Below are 22,228 nucleotides of genomic sequence, written 5' to 3' on the forward strand. Positions count from 1 at the left end.
TTGATACACGCAAAACGGACATTAGGTATAAATTCCTAATTTTTAGTATTTTTTGAACTTATGTTCTAGCTTGTCAAATTATACCTAAAAATTAGTATTTTTTTCTTCCTAAAATTTAGGATTTTTTTAGAACACTGAAGTACTTCTTAAAAATTCCTAAATTTTAGTATTTTTAGTTCAAAATTGCGATTCACGTTTTGACAAGTCAAAACAAAATAATTTCGTGGCTGTGAGTTGGTGTTCCGCGGTGCTGCTGAAAACTTCGGAACTTTTTGCAAGGTAAGTGTGCAGAAGAAAAGTGGTTCTCCGGTTCTGCACGGAGAACGGAACCCGGAGCATCCTTATTAGAGGAAGTGTGGCTCGCGTGCTTGTGGTAGAGGAGGAGGAGGAGGACGGAACCTTCAACTCCCGGCGGAATTAAAAACCGCCTCTTCCTCTCGTGCTCTGGAGGACGGATCTCGGTACGGATATTTGCGGAAGAGCTGGAAAGGGAAGTATAAACGGACCCCAACCGTGGGGATTGTGCGACCGTGGCGATTGTGTGAATGAAATCTATCTTTTTGTAATTTGGTTGGACGTTGCAGGTGTGTGTATGTATGCGTTTGTGAAAGTGTTCGTGTGTGTGTGTGTGTGTGTGTGTGTGTGTGTGTGTGTGTGTGCTCGTGTGTGTATGAGAGACTGAAAGTGAGAGGGTGGGGGTAGAGGAAGAGAAAGAGAGAAAGAAAGAGAAAGTGGGTGAGAGAAGAGGAGAGGGAGAGAAAAAGTGGGAGAGAAGAGGGAGTGAAAGAGAGCGAAAATGGGAAAGGGAGTGAGAAAGTAGAAAAGGGAGAGAAAGGGGGAGTTTGTGAGAGAATGCTGGAGGGGAAGAGCGAAAGAAAATGTGGGAGAGAGATAGGGTGAGGGTAGAGGAAGAGAGAGATAGAAAGTGGGAGTGAGAGGGGCAAAGATGAAGAAAGAGAGAGATAAGAGATAAAGTTGGAGAGAGAGTAGGAGATGGAGAGATAGTAGGAGAGGGAGAGATAGTAGGAAAGGGAGAGATAGTAGGAGAGGGAGAGAGTAAGAGAGGTAGAGAGAAAGTGAGAAAGAGAGAGGTGAGAAAATATGGGAGAGAAAGAAAGGGAGAGAGGGTAGAAGAGAAAGAAAAAAAGTTGAATTGAGAGGAAGAGAAGAGAGAGATAGCAGGGAACAGGAAGAGCGAGAAAATAGAAAGAGAGGGAGAGAGAAAATTTTAAAAATCTCTAATTCCAAACTTTAAAAACTCCAAAAAATCCAATCTTATATTCTACAATTCCAAATATTTAAAGATTAAAATGTTGAAGTTGTAAAAATAATAAAATATTAAAATAATAACTGATGTTTAAAATAAATAAATATTAAAATATTAAAGAACTAACATATTATAAAATATTACACAAAATAATAATGTTAAAATATTCAAATCATTAAATATTTATTTTAGGTAAGTACATTTATGAAAAAAATGTGTTTTAAGTAAATAAAAAAATTTATATAATTTAAAAAAAAATATTCTTCCTGCATAGCTCTTGGAAAATACCTAATTTAAAAGTTAAAATATTGAAATTTAAAAATATTAAAATATTAAAATATAAAAATGTTAAAATATTAAAATATTAAAATATTAAAATATTAAAATATTAAAATATTAAAATATTAAAATATTAAAATATTAAAATATTAAAATATTAAAATATTAAAATATTAAAATATTAAAATATTAAAATATTAAAATAATAAAATATTAAAATATTAAAATATTAAAATATTAAAATATTAAAATATTAAAATATTAAAATATTAAAATATTTAAATATTTAAATATTAAAATATTAAAATATTAAAATATTAAAATATTAAAATATTAAAATATTTAAATATTTAAATATTTAATTATTTAAATATTAAAATATAAAAATATTAAAATATTAAAATATTAAAATATTAAAATATTAAAATATTAAAAAATTAAAATATTAAAATATTAAAATATTAAAATATTAAAATATTAAAATATTAAAATAATAAAATATTTAAATATTAAAATATTAAAATACTAAAATACTCAACTATAAAAAATTAAAACATAAAAAAAAACAAAATATAAAAAAATTGATAAATTTAATATTAAAAATTTAGATACATTTAAAAATTAAAATTTAATTTAAATTTTAATATTTATTTTTAAGTGTGAACATTTATGAAATAGTTGTGTTTGATGTAAATAAAAATATTAATATCATATAAACCATTGTTTTCTTCTGCCTGCATATATCTTGGATAATACTTAATACCTAATTTGATCTTTGATTATTCTTCAGTATAAGTAATTTTGGATCATTCACTTTTTCTGAAAATACCTCAAATTTAGGTATTTATTCCTAGAAATAAGGAATAATCATGGTCCGCCATCTTGGATTATACCTAAATATTAGTAATTGTGGATGCCTCACTTTTTTTCTAAAAAACTCAAATTTAAGTATTTATGCCTAAAAATTAGGAATAATCATGGTCCGCCATCTTGGATTATACCTGAATGTCAGTAATTTTGGATCCCTCACTTTTCCAGAAAATACCTCAAATTTAGGTTTTTATACCTAGAAATAAGGAATAATCATGGTCCGCCATCTTGGATTATACCTAAATATTAGTAATTTTGGATCCCTCACTTTTCCAGAAAATACCTCAAATTTAGGTATATATACCTAGAAATAAAGAATAATCATGGTCCGCTATCTTGGATTATACCTAAATATTAGTTATTTTGGATCCCTCACTTTTCCAGAAAATACCTGAAATTTAGGTTTTTATACCTAGAAATAAGGAATAATCATGGTCCGCCATCTTGGATTATACCTAAATATTAGTTATTTTGGTTGCCTCACTTTTCCAGAAAATACCTCAAATTTAGGTATTTATACCTAGAAATTAGGAATAATAATGGTCCGCCATCTTGGATTATACCTAAATATTAGTTATTTTGGTTGCCTCACATTTCCAGAAAATACCTCAAATTTAGGTTTTTATACCTAGAAATAAGGAATAATCATGGTCCGCCATCTTGGATTATACCTAAATATTAGTAATTTTGGATCCCTCACTTTTCCAGAAAATACCTCAAATTTAGGTATATATACCTAGAAATAAAGAATAATCATGGTCCGCTATCTTGGATTATACCTAAATATTAGTTATTTTGGATCCCTCACTTTTCCAGAAAATACCTCAAATTTAGGTTTTTATACCTAGAAATAAGGAATAATCATGGTCCGCCATCTTGGATTATACCTAAATATTAGTTATTTTGGTTGCCTCACTTTTCCAGAAAATACCTCAAATTTAGGTATTTATACCTAGAAATTAGGAATAATAATGGTCCGCCATCTTGGATTATACCTAAATATTAGTTATTTTGGTTGCCTCACTTTTCCAGAAAATACCTCAAATTTAGGTTTTTATACCTAGAAATAAGGAATAATCATGGTCCGCCATCTTGGATTATACCTAAATATTAGTAATTTTGGATCCCTCACTTTTCCAGAAAATACCTCAAATTTAGGTATTTATACCTAGAAATTAGGAATAATAATGGTCCGCCATCTTGGATTATACCTAAATATTAGTTATTTTGGTTGCCTCACTTTTCCAGAAAATACCTAAAATTTAGGTATTTTGGTTCTACAATTATACCTAAAATATAGGAATTCTCGTACTAAAACGCTATTAGTAATTTTATTACTAATAGCCGATTAGTAATAAAATACCTTATTGCAGTCAGGTTCGATTATACCTAAAAATTAGGAATTTATACCTAATGTCCGTTTTGCGTGTAGGGAAATGTCAGAAATTGGCTGCACGCTTAATGGGGTTTGATTACAAAAGGTTAAAAATTATGCTAAATTTACACGCTTGTCGAGTGAAAACTATTTCTCCAGAAACTGTTTTTTTTTAAATAATAAACCAAATTTTTAGTTTTTGCTTTTTGGCTGTTTTTTTAACACCCCTGAATCAAGGCGGATTCAAAAACACCCAAAACGCAAAAACTGGAAATTTGGTTTTTTTGGACCTTTTAAAAAAAACTCCAGATTTTGACACAAGGATTGACCGAATGACACTCTTTTCCGATTTCACCCGATAGTTTGACAAGAATCGATGTCAATTTCTGTAATTCTGTAATTTCGGAATACATTCGTCCGGCTTCAGCTGAAGATTCATGCTGTCCCATGTTGCATGTTCGAGTGTAGACCTACGGAAAACCTTGCCGCGAGGAGAGGTGTGTGAACCTGTACACGAGCCACCTACGACATGATTCCTCGGGCGGCCCAGGTCAACTCGAAGTTACCCCAGACACCCCCAGTGCAGGACACATTGGATAGAATTTTCAGTGAATACAATAATTTATTGTCATAATTCATATAGTTCATATAATCCTTATCTTACTTTGAATTATTTACTTCCTAAGAGGTCACATCGGCAATCGGCAATCGGCAAAAATGTCAAAGGTTGGTATGAGCACACACAATTTTGTTTTAATCTGTTTTCAGGGCAATAAAATATCTAGGTTTTTAAGCAAAGATGGCGTTCGAATGTTGAACGTCCGAAATGTCAAAATCGCGCAGTAGCACCAACATTAGAAAAAAAATTGGCTGTCATGTCATTGCACACTTTTTCCGTAATGTTGGTACCACTGCGTGATTTTGACATTTCGGGCGTTCACCATTCGAACGCCATTTTCGCTTAAAAACCTGGATACATTTTCAACTATTAACAAAATCAATTTGAGGACATTTCTCGAGCAACATTTGAAAAGAGCACATAAGCATTGCATAAGCATTTTAACAGCTGGAACTAGTTTGCAAATTGGGTACTAAAGCCCTATGTCAATATTTATGAACAACGGTAAAAAACACGATTGGAAACCATTTCTGGCTAGGTGTTGGACAGAATTAATGTTTTTATTATTCGTTAATCTATCGACGAGGGTTTTGATATTTTTATCAATAGACTGACAAATAGTTGAGCTAGCGTTCCCACCGTGTATTATAAATCTCGGTTCAATTTGACAGCTGATAAACAAAAACATGTGCTTGCCTGACCCGCGATTTTTTAGGTTTAAATAAATACTGTAGCGGAAAATAAAGTTAAAAACGGATCTGATCCGAAATCAACGGAATCTGTGTGCCATTTTAGTCTGAGCCGTCGGAGGAAGAACTATCTTTACAAAAAACGTGGACGGAGATGGGGCGGCGGCCGCCTGAAGGAGAAGATTTTTCTATCAAAAAACGAGGATGGAACCAGGAAAACTTTTATTTATTTCGTTCCCCCACAATTTCTTCCCCTTTTCCAGCATCCCCGGCTGGACTTTTGCTGTGGCTCCTGAGGAACTCTCTTCAGAACCCCGGGCGCTCAGAACTACACATCAATATGGCTCACAATCTGAAGAATACTACCAGGAAGAACGCATGAGAACAGGCCGTACAGGCAGACATGGGTAGTTCCTTAATCACGACTTCCGGTGTAGCTTTGGCTAATAAAATCTAGGCTATCATTATGAAAGTTGCAGTTTATTTTTCTCAAAATGTCTCATCATCGCTAGCGTTCTTGCCAAGGTGTACAAGACCTGTTGCACATGAAAACATACCCCTCTTCACCCCTTTTTTATTAGCTCATTAATAAAAAGCGAATACATTTCTTTATTTACGAATAAAACTGAATGAACTCAAAATTTAAAGCTGCTCGTATCAGTGTTTCTTTTTCAATTTTTCGTTCTGGCTTTTTTTTTGCCTGCTATTCGGTCCTTGTTGAAAAAGTGCAGCCTGAACGTTCCGATGACGCTCTGCTGCACCATCCGCGGGTCCTCCAGCAGCTCGGTCAACCCCGCGACCGACAGCGTCAGCGAAGAGGACAACGATGAGATGGTCGTCTCCGCGGACAGTTTGAGCTCTTCAATCATGAGACGTTCTTCCTCGTCGGTTGACAGTTCCATTATTGTGATGATCATGTCGTTGATAGTTGGATTGATTAGCTTCAGCAGCAAAATAGCCTCTCAATTGGTCCTGGTTGGTCACGTTGTGGTCGCACTGGCGGCACCGGAGGGATCGCTTGATCGAGAGCAGCTTGGGCTGCGGATAGAGCTTGTTCATCGTGAACGGTTGCTTAGCCGGTTGAGCCAGCCTCTGCTGCCGAGTCGTAATGATTTTCTGCTGAATCGGCTTCGTTAGAAAATCCTCCGGAAGTTCATCAACGGCTTCACTCGCGATGGATCGGTTGATCAGCGACGGCGTAGCCTCAATCTGGTCGGTCCACCCATCTGCCGACGGACCATCGACACCGTCAGCCCGGTTCGATCCGTCAAGCTCAGAAACTTGCTCAAACACAACCGACTGGACTGCAGCAGCAGTCCAAACCGAGTCGCATACGCGTACTCCGGCTCCGGCCACTGCTCTGTCGCCACTGGTTGCCGGCCGTAGGCGGTTCCTCCTTCTTCCCCTCCTCATAAGCAGTAGCGGCTACGTCAGCACGTCGACATTCCACAGCACCACGGTGATGGGCCAGTTTCCGCCCAGATTGCTTAGCGTGTTGAGCAGTTCCATGTACGTTCCGTCGACGGCCGGGTGGTGGTCGTAGATCATGGCCGGGGTGAACCAGACGACGGCCGCGGCGAGCAGCGTCAGGGGATGACTTTGACCTAAATTGCAACGCTTCAGCATCGTCAGCGCCCACCCGTCCTACGTGGCGGCGAGTTCAGCGTGAAAAAGATCCCCGTCAGGAAGGGAATGTTAGCCGCGATGTAGGGCACCACTTCATCTTCCTCGGAGTTTCCCAGCCAGCGATTCACGTGCAAGCTGAGGAACAGCATAAACAACCCGATCAGGTACTGCGCCGGCTAAAGCGCGACATGTACAGCGAGTCGACGATCGGCGCCCACAGCAGTCCACTGCTGAAGTCGTCCTGAAATGTTTAACAATTGTTATCGCGACGCGTAATGCCCGTGATGAACTCATCTCATATCAACCCCATCGAGATAAGACGCATCACCGGCCCAACCATCAACTCGCACCTGGTGTTTGTAGCTGGCGCCGCGATTCTGCAACATCATCGGGATGGCCGCCGCCAGCCCGATTGGAATGCCCTGCAGCTGGTACAGTAAGAATAGGATGGCAATCTTGGCCCAGTCGCAGCGCAGGTTGCTCCGCTCGTGTTTGCCCTCTTCATGGACAACGCCGGCACTGGTTCGTTTGGCCACCAGAAGCTGCTCCTCCTCCGCGTGTCGCTTCCGAACACCCGTCGGGTTCTGTTTCTTGCTGGTGCTGGTCCCGTTACAATCACTTACAGGTTTGTAGATTCCCGGGATCTTCCAGCCGGCGCTGTCCGTGGCTAGGTTGGGATTGTCGTCCAGGACCCTCCTGAGGTGTCCCTTAACCACTCCTACTTCGGGGCGCATCTTTGCCCAGAACACCGAGCGTAACATAACCTGAAAATGAAAGAAATGCATCAAATACAATTCCACCAGATCTTAGAATAAGAAATTTTAGTATCAAACTTGAAAAACTTGAAAAAATAGAGCAATTGCCCTACTTTTTATCGCAGCATTTTACACGAAATACTGCAGTTTCTTCCGAATAGGTCGTTTCCGACGCCTGCTGCTGTGTATTTTTTTTCCTTGCTGGCACACTAATTTACTTACCATTGCAGGGGATTCATCAAATTCAATTTGTTAAGAAAAAAAGCACCGAACACTTTTACAACACTTCCTTACCGCCCGAGCGCAACAACAGCAATGAAAAAATGGCGTCCCACACACATCACACGCTCAAAGAATTAGGGTGGGAAACCAAGGTTTGTCAAAACGGTGAAAATGAAAAGGTGGGTTTGCGTCAATAAATTAACGAAATATCAATACTTTAACTATCTATTTTAATGTGTTAATGATCTATTAACCTATATGTCCACCCCCTAGATTTCTGGTAACTTTTTTTCATTTTAATGCAAAAAAAAATTGACAAGACAACATTTTTTCGATGGATCAACTATGGTCCCCTTGGAACGAGCTGTCAAGTAGGAGCTTTTCTGTCAAGGAGGACCGCGAGGTTAATTTTTTCAAAATTGATTTAAAAATCCATTTTAAACTCTTTGGAATCGTACAAAGGGTCGTTGTACTCAGAAAAATAAGCTTTATCGCGGTAAACAATAATATCAGCAATCTAAGCTTCATTTAAGGACCCAATTCCGTGACAACTTTGACAAAGCCAGATGTTTTGAAAGGTTGCTTGGGAGGTCAGTTTTTCTCCAACAATGCGAATTATGTGAAAGAGTTTCTTTAAAAAAGTTAATTTAAAAAGATACAACCAAGATACAACTATTTTTTATGTTTTCAATGCAAAAATTGTTCATTTTATGATTACTGTATATTTCAGGGCGAAAAAAAAATATTGAAGCGAAATTAGGATGCAAATCTTTTTTACAAAAACACAGTTTTGCGTTGTTGTGCATCTTTACTCAAATATTTTACAAAATATTTTAAAGTTATTTGAAAAACTTAAAAATTTCAAAATAAAATTTAATGGTAGAGAAATAAACATTGAATAGTTTTAATTCGTTATTCTATGAATTTCGAAGTTTATGAAAAAATACAGTGTTGCTCCCTGATTTCTTGACTTATTGTGGGATTTCTTTAATGTTTAAAGATATTTGCGACAATCTCCATTTTATCTATGATCAATTTTGTTTTCAAACCTTTTTTCAAACGAAACTATAACACTGCAAAATTGTTTTAAAAGGATACTTAATTGCCTGCCCAGAATATGGGACTTTTTTCAAAACCTCGCTCCAAAAGCTGAATATTGTTTCTTGAGCTTTTCTAGGACTTTGGGTCAAATGTGAGCAAAATCGGTCAAAATTCACCCATTGATACTCAAAGGTGAAGTTTGTATGGGAAAAATCGAAAAAATGTATGGAAAACCCAATGTTCGTAAGGTTTGGTCTGCACGATGCGCTACTTACATCCAAATAGTCCCAAAAGTGAGATTTTCATTGGAAATTTAATGCTCTGGATTCACGGGCCGGACGTTGGACAGGCCTGGTATATTTTTTTTACAAAATGTTATGTTTTGAGAGTTTTCTTCCCAAATTTCAGCAAATTTGATCCGCCCAATCTGAAATATCTTCATTAATTTTTATAGATTTTTATGAGTGAATGGAAATCATCTTTGGTGTGGATGTTATCAATTTTCAGCGATATGAAATTTTTAGATTTTCTTTTTTAATGTAACCCCTCAAATAAAGGTTAAACAAAATTAATAAAACATGAACAGTGAGGGTTACCAAATATCAAAAACATCTTTTCACCATCCCATTTCCCCTTAAACCGTCCGCATCCAAACGTCACCGCCTGTCAAACGCGGCGCCGCATCAAAAACGAAAACAAAAAGTGCACTGCGAGCAAGAGTGCCACGCCATTCTTCGAGACACGATCGTAGTGTGCGTGGAGAACGAACGAACGCCGGCTTTGCGCTAGGTGCTGGTGCGTGATTTTTTCGCTTTTGATTTTCGAGTTTGAAATTCGCGAAATTTGAGGAAAATTTTAATTTTATTCACTTCCTCAGATGACCGACCGTGGGCGGAAATGAAAATCTAAGCCGAGTGGCGTCGCCAAAGGATCGCAAAACTCGACGGAAAGTTTCACGTCTGTGCGTGCGTGTGTGTGTGTGTTTGTGGGCGACATTTTTTTTCCTCTGCTCACACACCGGGGAGGAGTAGGCCTGTTTTTTTAGGGAGGAGGATTGTCATCCCGGACGGCGGTGGAACACCGGTAATCTCTCTAGTCACGATGGAGCACGTTTCCAAGCTCCGGATGAATCTCGAGAAGCAGGAGAGCCTGGTCAAGCTGGGCATTCTCACGACGGCGGCGATCTTGTGTGAGTTTTTTTTTTTTGCAGATTTCTTTTAGGGCGACTGTTTTGGGGGAGCATTTCCCGAACAAGGACTTCAGAGGAGAGGTACCTTTGGAGAGTTGACTGTTTTGAAGCTGATAAGTTTTTTTTGAGGGATTCACTCGGAAATGGTGTTTGCGTGAGTTTTGAGATCAAAAAGAAAATAGTTTTTGTACAACTTTTATAGGGAGTTTCCAGGTTGAATTAAAAATGCTTTTCCAGTTCTAATGAAAGTTAGATTTTTGAAAGAGTCAAATCAAATGTAAAAATTGATCCATTTATGAGATTTGTAAATTAGATAAAGAAGTTCTTCCAGTTTCAATGAAAAGTAGATTTTTGAAAGAATTAAATCAAATGTAAAAATTGAACTATTTCTGAGATTTTTGAAATAGGCAATGATGTTTTTCCAGTTCTAATGAAATGCGATTTCGGACAATGTCGTTGTTTGCTTGGCACTTAGTAGTTCAGATAGATACAATAAAACTAAATGTGTTCCGAACAGTAGTTAGTACCAAATGCGATTCCTTGAAGCTGATACAGTTACAGGCCGATCAACTGAGCAATTCTCTGAGATTTCGGTCATTCGATTTTTTTTTATATTTTTTAATCCGACTGAATCTTTTTTGGTGCCTTCAGTATGCCCAAAGAAGCCATTTTGCATCATTACTTTGTCCATATAATTTTCCATACAAATTTGGCAGCTGGCCATACAAAAATGATATGTAAAAATTCAAAAATCTGTATCTTTTGAAGGAATTTTTTGATCGATTTGGTGTCTTCGGCAAAGTTGTAGGTATGGATATGGACTACACCGAAAAAAATGATACACGGTAAAAAAAATTTGGTGATTTTAAATTTAACTTTTTGTCACTAAAACTTGATTTGCAAAAAAAAACACTATTTTTATTTTTTTATATGTTTTAGAGGACATAAAATGCCAACTTTTCAGAAATTTCCAGAATGGACAAAAAATCTTTGACCGAGTCATGAATTTTTTGATCAATACCAGGGTTGTTACGGACGGCGCGGATAGCGCGGTATTGGCGCGGATTTGTTGGCTAATTTTGCTTAGGCGCGGATTTCGCGCGGATGTAAAATTTGGTTAATATTTAATTGAGAGAGATAAAATTACTTTCCAGTAAAAAGGAAAAGTATTGTCAGGGAAACAGGGATTTTTTTTTTTAATTTGCTTCGATTTCTGTTACTGAAACAAAATTGAGTTTCTTCCGAAAATGTTTGTTTGTATTTTCTTAATAAAAAACGTCAAAAAAATCTTCATGAAGTGATTATTTTTTAAATGTATTGATGAGGATCTCTTAAACAAATTTATTATTACACTCAACTATTTTTTACCGGCTTTGAATATTTTTAATATTTTTTGAATTATGAGTATCGTTCTTTTTATCTTTATTTATTGTTTATTTTATAAAGGATTTCAATCATGTGAATCATTTTTCAAACTTTTCTCGAAGTTGTATACCAGGATGTAAGAAAAATGATTATTGGGGCTTGTTTTCGAGGCCGTACTGTGCTCAAATGCGGATGCTGGCTCTTCGCCGTTGAATTGTAGTAAAATTCACCCCATAGAAAGATTTTTTTTTCTAGATTTCTTGGGGAAAAAATAAAAGATCAAAACATTCAAAAATGAAAGCTACAATATTCAAAACTCGAAGATTCAGAAATTAAAAATATTTTTGATTTCCATAGTCTTTTTTACTGAAAATTTAAAAATTAGAATACAAAAAAATATTATTAAAAAAAATAAATTAAAAACTAGAAAAATTTTGGAATTCAAAATTATAAACAAATTAAATTAAATTTAATTTAAGAATTTAAAAATTTTAAGAATCAAAAATGATAAATTCTAAAAATTAAAAATTAAAAACGACCAAGAGAACAAAAAATAATACATGCTCAACTTCTTAAATTCTTGAATTCTTAAAAATCTTAAGTTCTTAAATTCTTAAATTCTTAAATTCTGAAATTTTAAATTCTTAAATTCATAAATTCTTAAATTTTAAAATTCTTAAATTCTTAAATTCTTGAATTCTTGAATCCTTGAATTCTTAAATTCTTAAATTTTAAAATTCTTTAATTCTTAAATTCTTAAATTCTTAAATTTTTAAATTCTTAAATTCTTGAATTCTTGAATTCTTGAATTCTTAAATTCTTAAATTTTAAAATTCTTAAATTCTTACATTCTTAAATTCTTAAATTCTTAAATTCTTACATTCTTACATTCTTAAATTCTTAAATTCTTAAATCCTTGAATTCTTGAATTCTTAAATTCTTTAATTCTTAAATTCTTACATTCTTAAATTCTTAAATTCTTAAATGGTGGTTCGATTTTTATGAGTGACTCTTTGGCGAGAATCATCAAGTACGAACTGTGTTTAAATTTTCAAATCCTTAGATTTATGAATTTTTAATATTTTCAAATTTATAAATTTTATAATCATTTTCATTACATAAATTTTTGATTTTTTTTTTAATTTTTCATATTTATATTTCAAAATGTTTTAATTCGTATTAAGAATTTCTCTTTTTGCCAAAATTATTGTTATGGCTTTTCCCTCTGGGTTACTTTATCCTAGCAAAAATAAATTTGTCCATGAAATTTTCGGCGTTTCAAGATTCGGCTTTTCTTGATATAGAATTGAATTTATGGAATTTAATTTTATTCAATCGTTTGTGATTGTTGTGTTCCTTTTGATGGATCTCTTATTTTTTGATCCAAAATATTTTTTTTTAATTCATAAAAAATAAACTCTCTTGTATGTTTGTCACGAAATTATTTTTGTTAATATAGCGCGGATTGGGTTTTGGGACGGCGCGGATTTGGCGCGGATTTTTTTCGACTTCTCCGTAACAACCCTGATACTGATTTTTTTTTAAATCGAAATATTGGTCGCAAAAAATTTCAAACTTCATTTTTCGATGTAAAATCAAATTTGCAATCAAAAAGTACTGTAGTGAAATTTTGATAAAGTGCACCATTTTCAAGTTAAGGCCAGTTTTTGGTAACTTTTATGAAAATAGTTGCAATTGGGTCCTAAAATGAAGCTTAGATTGCTGATATTATTGTTTACAGCGATAAAGCTTATTTTTCTGAGTACAATGACCCTTTGTACGACCACAAAGAGTTTAAAATGGATTTTTAAATCAATTTTGAAAAATTAACCTCGCGATCCTTCTTGACAGAAAAGCTCCTACTTGACAGCTCGTTCCAAGGGGACCATAGTTGATCCATCGAAAAAATGTTGTCTTGACAATTTTTTTTTTGCATTAAAATGAAAAAAAAGTGATCAGAAATGGTTTTTAATCGTGTTTTTTACAGTTGTACATAAAAATTGGCATAGGGCTTTAGTACCCAATTTTTCATTTTTTAAAATTAGTGCACATGTTTGCCCACTTTTGAAAACAATATTTTTGAATAGCTAAGAAAATTCTCTATATTTTAGTGCCAATTTTGTATGGAAAATTATATGGACAAACTAATGATGCAAATTGGCTTCTTTGGGCATACCCCCTGGAGATGGAGCCACACGTTGCCGTCGTTTCAGGGCTATTTGCCAAGATGGTTTCCGATGTTGATATATATCACACATTTATTTTATATTTATATACTTGTGTTGATAGAAATCACAACTTTTATACTATGTAAAATTGCAAGATTTTGTTTTTTTATTTGCATCTCAATATTCGTGTTTGTAAAATCTGGTAGAAACAGGTTTAATTATTTTTGATACATCGTTAGCTTAGGTAGAAATTCATAAAAAAGCAACGATTACGCACAACAGTAAAAGAGGCCTCTTCTATGCATTGAGATTTTTTTCTTTTTTTAAAGTGGGTGTTAGGTTAGGATTAGGTATTTTGATAAATGAGTTTTTCTGCAAGGCACTCAGAATAGTTAGTTTTTTTGTAACTTTAGATTGTTTAATAGTTCCAGACTCCATCTATGTGTAAGCGAGTTAAGTAATGCTATCAGAATCTCTGATTTCAATTTATGTGGTCTAATAATAACCATTCAGAATTGTCAAAAAATCCCTAGAGTCTCGATCAATCAATAATGAAATGATATCGGTCACAATTCGTTAATCTGTTGAACTAACGGTTTTCGGATTATGGTTGTATCGACCATTGTTGCGAATCGAGGATTTACTGGAGTTTTGACGATCAAATGGAGCCTAACATTTCAAAGGGACACATGGTTTTTGTGAACAGGGATGCATCTCTCTCACTCAAATGACAGTTTACATAATGTATGATAGGGATACACTCTTGTTTGCAGAGCTTCTGTGCCCTAATGAAATGTAAGGCACGAAATAGTCGTGTTTAGCTTGTAAAATATGAACGTTTCAATAATGTTTATTGTTTTTGGAAGCAGCAAAACAGGTTTAAAAACTAGGTAAAGGAATGTTTGGATTTGTGATTAAAATTTCGAGGATTTGAGATTCAAGTTACTTTCAGATAGTTTAGGTGAGGTTGTTGATTTAAGTTAGTTAGCTTTCCTGAAATGAATAATTGGGAATAAATGATTAGTTAAATTGGTTTAATTAGTTAAAGTGTACTATTTCATTGACAGATCTGCTTCTAGTTGTAATGTACGACAGACAAGACTACTGACGGACGCGACAGAACGGGGGCCAGAATAAAGGCCTCAAGATTTATGATCCCGTGACAAGTTAGTTTTCATCTTTTATTTTCCAGTAAATATATTTGATTTCCTTTAAATATGAAATACATTATAGGTTCCCTTTGCATAAATTTCAAATTAGTTATTGATTGAATCATAATTTCATATTTTCTTTATTCAATTTTAAAGTTAGATTAACGTAACTGCTCAAGTCATCCAAGTTCTTACTACTCACACCTACACTAATTTTCTTTCACCTTCCCCCTCCCGATCCCCTATATCTTCCGGTGGTGTTCATTTTGTATGCAATACTAGTTCGGCCACTACCCTTTTTTCCACAAGAAACCGGACTTGGACTGACTTGAGGCCGCGTCCCCCACCTTGCTCCGTAAAACGAAAACGAAAACGAAAACGAAATTGGCTTCTTTGGGCATACCGAAGGCACCAACAAAGTTTCAGCTGGATTAAAAAATACAAAAAAAAAATCGAATGACCGAAATCTGAGAGAACTGCTCAAGAGTTAAATCAAATGAAGAAATTTAACTATTTCTGAGATTTGTAAAAGATTTAAAAGAAGTTTTGTTTTGTAACGATATACGTTCAACCTTTTCCGCAGCCTTCTCCACGCGCCTCTTCTCGGTGCTGCGCTTCGAGAGCGTCATCCACGAGTTCGATCCGTACTTCAACTACCGGACGACCAAGTTCCTGGCCGAGCAGGGCTTCTACAACTTCCACAACTGGTTCGATGAGCGGGCGTGGTACCCCCTGGGACGCATCATCGGCGGCACCATCTACCCGGGCCTGATGGTCACGTCGGCCACGCTGTACCGCATCATGTGGCTGCTGAACATCACGGTGGACATCCGGAACGTGTGCGTCTTCCTGGCGCCGTTCTTCTCGTCGCTGACGACCATCGTGACGTACCTGCTGACGAAGGAGATCCACAGCACGGGGGCGGGCCTGGTGGCTGCGGCCATGATCTCCATCGTGCCGGGGTACATTTCCCGGTCGGTGGCTGGGTCGTACGACAACGAGGGCATCGCCATCTTCTGCATGCTGCTGACGTACTACATGTGGATCAAGGCCGTCAAGACGGGTGCCATCTTCTGGGCTACGATGGCCGCGTTGGCGTACTTTTACATGGTTTCCTCGTGGGGAGGTTACGTGTTCCTGATCAACCTGATTCCGCTGCACGTGCTCGCGTTGATGGTCACGGGACGGTTCACGCACAGGGTTTACATCGCGTACAGCACGCTGTACACGATCGGAACGATCCTGTCGATGCAGATCTCGTTCGTGGGCTTCCAACCGGTGCAGAGTTCCGAGCACATGCTGGCCTTTGGCGTGTTTGGCCTCTGTCAACTGCACGCCTTCGTCGATTACGTCCGATCGCGCGTCTCCAAGGAACACTTTGACGTGCTGTTCAACGCGTTGGTCGTCACGATCGCCAGCATCACCGTGCTGGTCAGCCTGATCCTAACGCTGACGGGGAAGATCTCGCCCTGGACGGGCCGATTCTACTCGCTGCTGGATCCGTCCTACGCCAAGAACCACATTCCGATCATCGCGTCCGTCTCGGAGCACCAGCCGACCTCGTGGTCCTCGTTCTACTTCGACCTGCAGATCCTGGTGTTCCTGTTCCCCGCCGGTCTTTACTTTTGCTTCTCGAAGCTCTCGGACGCCAACATTTTCATCATCCTGTACGGCGTCACCTCAATCTACTTTGCGGTAAGATCCCTCTTAGTATACCTCTAAACCACTCTCTAAACCTCCCAATCCCCACAGGGTGTAATGGTCCGTCTCATGCTGGTGCTGGCACCGGTCATGTGCGTCCTCTCGGGCATCGCCATCTCGCACCTGCTCAGCAAGTACATCCGGAACGTGGACAGCGGCAGTGGCGGCGCGGCCGGCTCCGGGTCCGGGTCCGGCAAGAACCTCGACGCGAAGAAGGCGAAAAAGTACGAACAGCAGGCGCCCATGAAGAGCGAAATCGCGATCGCCTTCGTGGTTCTCATTACGCTGCTGCTGGTGTCGTACACGTTCCACTGTACCTGGGTCACGTCGGAGGCGTACAGCTCGCCGAGCATCGTGCTGAGCGCGCGATCGCACGACGGTGGGAGGATCATTTTTGATGATTTCCGTGAGGCGTACTACTGGCTGAAGATGAACACGCCGGATGTGAGTACCAATCAGTTTCCGATCCCCCTAAGAAAATTCCGTTACAAAACGCGATGATGAACGATAGTTTAAGTTTGAGAGACTTTAAAGAGTCCTGAGGTGATGAACCCGGCGTTGATCGTGAGGAACGGACGGGGGCATTGAGTTCGATCTGCTTTTGGTAGAGTTTCAACCTTGTTGAAATTCCTGAATGGACTTGGATTCTGCCCTCTCCGCTTCGGTCAGTCGAGCGTTGTCACCAAAACGGGCCGTCTCCATGATCATTAGCACTTTGATCGCTGAGCGTTTTGAGGTTGTGTTACATTTTTCTTGGTTTCATGGTTCACAAGTTCTAATCAAATCTCGATGTAAAAAAAATCTAAGATTTTGGAAATATTAAAAATTTTCTAATCTAAAAATTGAAAAAAAAAATAAATATTTAAAAATGTATTCAAAAGTATTTTAAATTTGACAAAAGATTAGAAATAATAAAAGTTTTAATAAAAATAAAAATTCTAGGCAATTTAGTTCATAAACATAAACTTTGAAACATATTTGCAACGGCCTAATTCTAAACTTCTAGGCTCTAAATTTGCATGATTTGAAACCACATTGTCTTATTATGAAAATCATCATTTCTTTTATTTCTGAAATCAAAATAAAGTTATGAATTGATAAATTACTATTTTATAAATGATAACAATTCCAGAATATAAAAAACCTGATCATTTAAAAGTTCAAAAATCTAGAATTTTCTTTGATTCATCAAAATCCTAATTGCTAGAAATTCATAAAACTCAATTTGAATGTTCTCAACATCTTAATTTTGGTTATTGAAATTTTGTGTACAAAAAAAAAAATAAATTAAAAATAACAAATTATGAAAAATTGAAATCGAAAATTTTAAATTTAGGAAATAATGATTTTTCAAAGTTAAATTTCTAAAATTTGGAAATTTAAAAATGACTAACTTCTATTCTTCTTTTAAATTCAATAAACTGAACAATTTAAATTCTTAAAAAAGAATCTGAAATTTGATACGATATTTTTCGAAGTTTATCCAACAAAAACTTTGCAAAATATATGGCACGATATGATTATAAATTTTTTTTTTTTTATTCCTGATTTCGAAATTTCCAGTTTTCAGATTCCTTAAACTTAAAATTACATTCATATTAAAAGTTTGAATTGATTAAATTGATGATTTCCAAATTGACAAATTATAAAAAGCCTTTATTTGACCATTTAAGGAAATTAAGAAAATCAATTTTCTAGTTCAAAAATCCTACAATTTTGTTGTTACATAAAAACTATTTCTTTTCATATAAATCTCTAAAATTAAGTGTTACCTTTATTCTTAACTCTTAATTTTGATAGTTAACCTTTTTTTTTATTTCTGGGTTTTTTTTTATTTTTTTTATTCTTAACCTTTTGAATGTTTATTTTTTATTTTTTCAATTGTTTAATTCTATTTTTTAATTCTAATTTTTTTCAATTCTATTTTTTTTAATTCATAATTTTTTTTTGCTGTCTAACTCAACTTTTTGTTTCTTAAAATTTAAACTCATTAATTTTGTGTATTCTTTAATTTTTTAATTCTTTATTTCTCCAATATTTCAGTTCTTTAATTCTACAATGTTTGAATTCTTAAATTTTTAATTCCTTTATTTTTTAATGTCTTATTCTTCAACTCTTTATTTTTTAATTATTTAATTGTTTCAGTCTTTAAGTCTTTAATAAAAAAAAATCATGAAGGTGGGGTGGGGGGACAAAAAATAAAAAATATAAAAATTTAAATGACAAACTATGGTCTCAACATTTGAATGAAAAAAGTGTTTTAAACTGCATTTTACACCTGCCCAGTTGTTTTGCAATCATTAGTTTTCAAAATATTCAATTATTGAAGAAATGTTTTTTTTTTTTCGCCGAAAAAAAAACTTTTTGCGCTGCTGTACATTGTAATTCCACACTAATTTTTTTTATCGATTCCAGACATGCTAAATATGTTTTTCTTAAATTCTTAAACTCTTAACTTCTTAAATTCTTAAATTCTTAAATTCTTAAATTCTTAAATTCTTAAATTCTTAAATTCTTAAATTCTTAAATTCTTAAATTCTTAAATTCTTAAATTCTTAAATTCTTGAATTCTTAAATTCTTGAATTCTTAAATTCTTAAATTCTTAAATTCTTAAATTCTTAAATTCTTAAATTCTTAAATTCTTAAATTCTTATATTCTTCAATTCTTAAATTCTTAAATTCTTAAATTCTTAAATTCATGAATTCTTAAATTCTTGAATTCTTAAATTCTTAAATTCTTAAATTCTTAAATTCTTAAATTCTTACATTCTTAAATTCTTAAATTCTTAAATTCTTAAATTCTTAAATTCTTAAATTCTTAAATTCTTAAATTCTTAAATTCTTAAATTCTTAAATTCTTAAATTCTTCAATTCTTCAATTCTTCAATTCCTAAATTCTAAATTTCTAAAAAATTTAAATTCTTATATTATCAAATAATAAATTCTTTAGTTTAATTTTTTCATTCTTCATCTAAATTATTATTTTTAAATTATTTAATTCTCAAATTATTGAATTCCAGTTCCTAAATTCTTAAATTTTGACATTTTTCCATTTCGCAAATTTTGAAAAATCTTTCAAAATTTATTTTTAAAATTTGAATTTGACCAGTTCCGTAGTCTGATAAAGTAGACTTGGAAGCTCGGAAGAAAGTCTTTAATAGTATCGTAGCTCGGAAGGCACGTCGTCGGTTTTTTTTTTAAAATTAAAAGTCTTCGCATTTAATCCAGTCTTTGCAATAGGATTGTAGCTAAGAAGACTCGTTGACCGATGATCAAGTTGTTTGTCCTTTCCATAGCATCGAAGCTTGGAAGGCACGTCGACTGTGAAAATAGAAAAAGTGTTACACAATCTTCCAAATATTTTCTTAGAAAATTTCGAAAAGAACGCAGTGGCAAATTAAACACAACTTTTCAATGCAGGATGCTCGCATCATGTCCTGGTGGGATTACGGCTACCAGATAACGGCGATGGCCAACCGGACCATCCTGGTGGACAACAACACCTGGAACAACACGCACATCTCGCGCGTCGGCCAAGCGATGGCGTCCACCGAGGACAAGGCGTACGAGATCATGAAGGAGCTGGACGTGGACTACGTGCTGGTGATCTTTGGTGGCCTCACCGGGTACTCTTCGGACGGTGAGTTCTTGGAACTTTCTTGAGATTGCATTTTCTAAGAATCTTTTTTGTTTCCTTTTTCAGACATCAACAAGTTCCTGTGGATGGTGCGCATCGGCGGCAGCACCGACCGCGGCGCCCACATCAAGGAAACGGACTACTACGCGTCCAGCGGGGACTTCCGCATCGACAAGGAGGGCTCGCCGACGCTGCTCAACTGTCTGATGTACAAGATGTGCTACTACCGGTTCGGGCAGGTCTACACCGAGGGTGGCAAGGCGCCCGGGTACGACCGGGTTCGGGGTGCCGAGATCGGCAACAAGGACTTTGAGCTGGACGTGCTGGAGGAGGCGTACACGACCGAGCACTGGCTGGTTCGGATCTACAAGGTGAAAGACCTGAGCAACCGGGGCGTGTAAACGGATCTTTATTTTTTTCCACATCTCGTTACTTTACCTCGAACAATTCCCAAGTACTCAAAATTCTCGATTCTCTCTTGTACTACTTTCTTCGCGCATTTTGTTGTAATATTCTTTATCGGATAAGAACACAGTAAACAAAAGTCATAGAACGTGCGTTCCTAGATTATGCGAAATTGCATTGAGTTTTTAAAAACACACAAGCGTAAAAAGAATAATAAACTTATGTTGCACATACCCACACAACAAAATATCACAAAAAACATTAAAGAAGACGACAACAAAAACATGCAAAGCAAGCAGTCTGCCACACAAAATAAAACACAAAACAAGCCGTAATTTTAGCCATTCACAAAAGAAGGAAACACGTACACATTTACATTTTTTAAACTTATGCCCAAACAAAAAAAGACGCAAAAGACGGGAGAGTCAGTGCATTTAATTGTGTAAGAAAAAAAAACGGGAAAATCGTAAAGTTTTTTACCAGTTGGAGAAAAACAAAAATATGACAACACTCACAAACACAAACAAACAAAAACACACTTGAGATATAGAACTGACACAACGAAGGTTTAATTTTGAAGGTCGTAGCAAATATCACATCCCACTGCTATCGAGGTATACAAAATAGCTTGATTCAAATGTCACATTAAGGAGGTATTAGACTTTGACAAACAAACTCATTTGGCAAACTCTAAAGTTTTTTTTATAAGTCCACAATAGCTTATAGGACCTGTTCAAAAAACTAGAACCGTCAAACACGAAAAAGTGCGAGTTTGTTTGCCAGAGTCTAATACCTCCTTTAGATGTTTTCCACGTGCTCGTGATTTAACAAAATAAGCAGCATATTTTGACGTTTGGATCGAGTTTTTGTATGATTGGTTTGTTCTATTGTTTCCGCAAATCTATGAGTTTTGCAGAAAAAACAATGTAAATTACGAAAACGAGAGGATAAAATGTCAGTGTGTGAACGCAAGTAATTTTAGTATTTGACGTTTTAATTGTTGTTGTTGACAAGATTCAATTTTCGTAACTCAAACGCAATCAGAGTTGAAATCTGCCCAGTCCTAAGCCGTCCAAAGCCGTCAAAACAAAAAAGCAAACACACTGATTCAAAATCACATAAACATGATTGACAGAAATTTCGCGACAGAAAATCGTCGCGAGAGTTAAACCTGCTCGATTCGGTTTAGTGCCGCGGCGACAATACCCGGATGAATGTCCTATGTCAAAAAAGTTTTTGCATAAACATTGGACAGTTATGCAAAAACGGACAGAGCAAAAGAAACCGAAAAGCTACGATATCTTACATGTTGAAGGAAACATCGGTAGACAAGCTACTACGAACGAGTATAAGTCGAGCCAAAACATATATGCGCCAGCATTCTCGCGCCAGTATTCGAAGCTCAATTTGACAACTTGTCGACTTGGCGACGAAGCGTCGAAAATCAATGCAGTGTGATTTTTTGGCGATTTTTCCGATTAATATTCATTCTGTATCGTCTTATTTACGAAGATGAAAATGACGTCCAGCCATAAAGGAAAACCTATACCTTTCTTTAGTAAGAAAGGCAAAAAGTAAATCGTTCTAAAAGTTGTTCGGGATTGCCGATCGATGTCAAATTTGTTTCAGATTCTCACTCATGGTCTGTGCTATGAATGTAGTAAGACATTTCGAATAAAATCAGAAATGAAAAATGTTGGCGAAGGTCACCAGGTGGGCTTTTACCTTTTTTTAAGGATTTTTTTTTTCTTATGGTACACACTAAAAAATATTTCCGAATGTTACATAATTTATGATGTGCAATTTTTGAGATAAATAAATGATATGACGCGACGCGACACAAAATTTTACCACATACGAACATCACT

The 22,228-nt window shown here is 35.7% G+C and overlaps 2 protein-coding genes across 2 annotated transcripts; one reads left to right on the forward strand and one right to left on the reverse strand.

Moving 5' to 3' along the window:
- Positions 1-6,885: 6,885 nt before the first annotated feature.
- Positions 6,886-7,459, reverse strand: LOC6049045. Its single transcript, XM_038266483.1, has 2 exons — positions 7,076-7,459; positions 6,886-6,966 (listed from the first exon to the last, which is right to left on the reverse strand). Exons 1-2 carry the CDS (start codon positions 7,457-7,459, stop codon positions 6,886-6,888), a joined length of 465 nt encoding a protein of 154 aa, XP_038122411.1.
- Positions 7,460-9,427: 1,968 nt separating this feature from the next.
- Positions 9,428-20,816, forward strand: LOC6049044 (dolichyl-diphosphooligosaccharide--protein glycosyltransferase subunit STT3A). Its single transcript, XM_001865837.2, has 6 exons — positions 9,428-9,538; positions 9,621-9,932; positions 15,200-16,311; positions 16,369-16,761; positions 19,739-19,958; positions 20,022-20,816. The coding sequence occupies exons 2-6, from the start codon at positions 9,845-9,847 to the stop codon at positions 20,354-20,356; spliced, it is 2,148 nt and encodes a 715-aa protein (XP_001865872.1). The 5' UTR covers positions 9,428-9,538; positions 9,621-9,844; the 3' UTR covers positions 20,357-20,816.
- Positions 20,817-22,228: the final 1,412 nt, after the last annotated feature.

Source organism: Culex quinquefasciatus, chromosome 1 (assembly GCF_015732765.1).
Source record: "Culex quinquefasciatus strain JHB chromosome 1, VPISU_Cqui_1.0_pri_paternal, whole genome shotgun sequence".
Classification (NCBI taxonomy): domain Eukaryota; kingdom Metazoa; phylum Arthropoda; class Insecta; order Diptera; family Culicidae; genus Culex; species Culex quinquefasciatus.

What these genes read in the sequence shown, in the direction of transcription:
- LOC6049045 (XM_038266483.1), bottom strand. Translation starts at nt 7,459, where the DNA reads ATGCGCCCCGAAGTAGGAGTGGTTAAGGGACACCTCAGGAGGGTCCTG. An exon ending in GCGCCAGCTACAAACACCAG is followed by an intron (nt 6,967 to 7,075) that starts GTGCGAGTTGAT and finishes TAAACATTTCAG; the next exon opens with GACGACTTCAGCAGTGGACT.
- LOC6049044 (XM_001865837.2), top strand. Translation starts at nt 9,845, where the DNA reads ATGGAGCACGTTTCCAAGCTCCGGATGAATCTCGAGAAGCAGGAGAGC. An exon ending in CACGACGGCGGCGATCTTGT is followed by an intron (nt 9,933 to 15,199) that starts GTGAGTTTTTTT and finishes CCTTTTCCGCAG; the next exon opens with CCTTCTCCACGCGCCTCTTC. An exon ending in CACCGGGTACTCTTCGGACG is followed by an intron (nt 19,959 to 20,021) that starts GTGAGTTCTTGG and finishes TTCCTTTTTCAG; the next exon opens with ACATCAACAAGTTCCTGTGG.